General features: G+C 44.7%; 1 protein-coding gene across 1 annotated transcript in view; it reads right to left on the reverse strand.

Moving 5' to 3' along the window:
* The window catches only part of UNC45B (unc-45 myosin chaperone B), a 26,306-nt gene that overhangs the window by 2,528 nt on the left and 21,225 nt on the right, over nucleotides 1-2,553 (reverse strand). Inside the window, exons 18-19 of the mRNA XM_015817610.1 lie at nucleotides 660-777; nucleotides 372-527 (exon numbers count right to left, since the gene is read on the reverse strand). Coding sequence (XP_015673096.1) covers nucleotides 372-527; nucleotides 660-777 — 274 coding nt within the window. The remainder of the gene's footprint in view (nucleotides 1-371; nucleotides 528-659; nucleotides 778-2,553) is intronic.

The following is a 2,553-nucleotide window of genomic DNA, read 5'->3' on the forward strand; positions in this document are numbered from 1 at the left end:
TACGAACAACGACAAGCCCAGAGGCGCGCAAGCCTCTATATATACCCTCCGATCCCCGGGCAATTCCAACCAATCACAAGGCAATCCTTTCCCGCCTTGCGCATGTGCGCAAGGCCGGCGCCGCTCAGTCTGGTCCCGGGCAGCTTTTGCAAATGCCCGGGACTCTTGCAACTTCCCGCGCCTGCTTCTGCAGGCACGGGACACAACAGGTATTCTATTGTGTTCATATATGTTCTTGAAACCCTACTACCGGTACATGAAAAAGTAACTAGCAAGGACTGCAGAATTACATAAAGCAAATCAGAATTTTGAAAACTTTAACCTCCCATCTTTACTTAGACACTGAGGATGAAAAGCCAGAAGAGACTTACCACTTGGGTTAATTTATGACAGAGTGTCTTATGGGCTGCAGTGAGCATTGCCAGGGCTCCTGCAGCTGCATTCTGGACTTTGTCATCATCCTCGCCACATAACAGGACAACCAACTTGAGTCTGTCATTTCCTTCAGCAATGAATCTATCTTGAACCTGGGAAAGTTGGGGAGGGAAGTCAATTAAATGGTTGCTCCATAAAATACAGTAATATTGAATATTCCTAGATGAAGAAGCTGTAGACTGGTGATCCCTTCACCAGAATTTTCAGGAGATGGAAATGCATACCTCTTTATTGACTACAAGGTTGCACATACATTCTGTGGCTGCTTGCCGGAGCTGATCGTGGTTTTCAAACATGTAGTTTTCAATTTCTGGTAGAGCTTTCTCTTTGATGATCTTTTGTCTGAAAGAAGCATGTGGATTTTAATTACTGTCTCAGGATGCTGAAAATGAAAATTATGAAACTGATAGGGACTCTGAGAATAGGCCAATCTCCACTTTGCGAAACTTGGCTCAAAGACAAGTCTTCCTTTAAATCATAGTTTATTGCAATTAAAAGATCTTTTGGCATCACCAATCCTGTATTACCTCCTCTAATGCTGCAGCTGTTGTTATAGCGGTGCAAAGTTTTTTTTTATAAGTCCATCTGTTAGAAACCTGGTTCTTGTACAACCAATGTAACTTGAATTTATTTATTTCACCTGCTTCCTTGGAACCGAGGAAGGATTTATACAGGGCGTTGGCATCCAGCTCTGCCCTTCATCCATTCATTCCAGTTTTCTCTGATTATGTTAGATTATTCTTACGTATTTCAAGGAAATATGTAAGTCAGAAATAATGAAAAATCTTAATTTTCCAGGGTCTGAATATTGAATTAGTTTCTCTGCTGCTATAATGGAATCAGGAAAATTTAGGAGCTCTAATTCATAATCATGTTACTGCTGTTTAATAATAATAATAATAATAATAATAATAATAATAATAATAATAATAATAATAATAATAATAATAATAATAATAATAATAATAATAATAATAATAATAATAATAATAATAATAATAATAATAATAGAGTTGGAAGGGACCTTGGAGGTCTTCTAGTCCAATCTCCTGCTCAGGCAGGAAACCCTATATCATTTCAGACAAATGGTTGTTCTTAAAAACTTCCAGTGTTGGAACATTCATTAGATCATTTGTTATTAAGTGACTAAAAATACAGTGACATACACCATATAAGAGTTAACAACAAAACTTTTGTGGAGATTTATAATCTACAGTAAATCAGTATTTCTCTTTTAGAAGTGTGGGCTTCAACTCCTAAATTGCCCAACCCATTGCTGGGGAATTCTGGGAGTTGAAGTGTTCATGTCTTAAGGTTGCTAAGGCTGAGAAACACTGATCTAGGTCAGTGGTTCTTAACCTGGGCGGTACCGCCCCCCAGGGGGCGATTTCATTTTTCAGGGGGGCGATGGAACGAAAAGGGGCGGCGTGGGGGCGATGGAACAAAAAGGGGGCGATAGGGGGGCGATGGAGTGAGATGTTTTGGGGACACTTTTGAGCCTTCCCCTGCAGCTCCGAGCGTCCTCCGCCATTTGTAGAGAGAGACAGAGAGAGGCACTTGTGCTTCTCTCTCTCTTTCTCTCTCATGCGGATTTGCCCCCTCGCAGGGCTCCTGATTGGCCCTGTGCCCAGGTGCCCCGCCCTCTGGGAGAAGCACGGCCAGGAAGTCCCTTTCCCTGGCTGGCCCCGTCCGAGGTACACGTGGTCGGGGAACCGCACGGGGAAGCCTGGAATCCCCGCTGGGAGCAGCCAGCCAGAGCCTCTGCTGAGCAGGCCAGCCTTCCCGCAAGCCACAGCCCTGAGAGAGCAGCCCCTGCGATCTCCAGCCGCGGGACCATTGGCCCAGCTGGCTGGGAAGGCGCGCCAGAGTCCCAGCTGCTTTGTCAGCGAAGAATGTGAGGTGAGCAGAAGATGGGGGGCAGAAAGGGAGGGAGAGGAAAGAGAGAGGGAGAGGGGAAAGAGAAAAAGAGAGAGAGAAAGAGAGAGGAAGCGCAAGTGCCTCTCTCTCCCTCTCTCTTTCTCTCCTCACCTGGAGAAAGAAGGGGGAGGGAGGGAGAGGAAAGAGAGAGGGAGAGGGGAAAGAGAAAAATAGAGAGAGAAAGAGGAAAGAGAGAGAGGA

Source organism: Protobothrops mucrosquamatus, unplaced genomic scaffold (assembly GCF_001527695.2).
Source record: "Protobothrops mucrosquamatus isolate PMUCROS unplaced genomic scaffold, P.Mucros_1.0 scaffold607, whole genome shotgun sequence".
NCBI lineage: Eukaryota > Metazoa > Chordata > Lepidosauria > Squamata > Viperidae > Protobothrops > Protobothrops mucrosquamatus.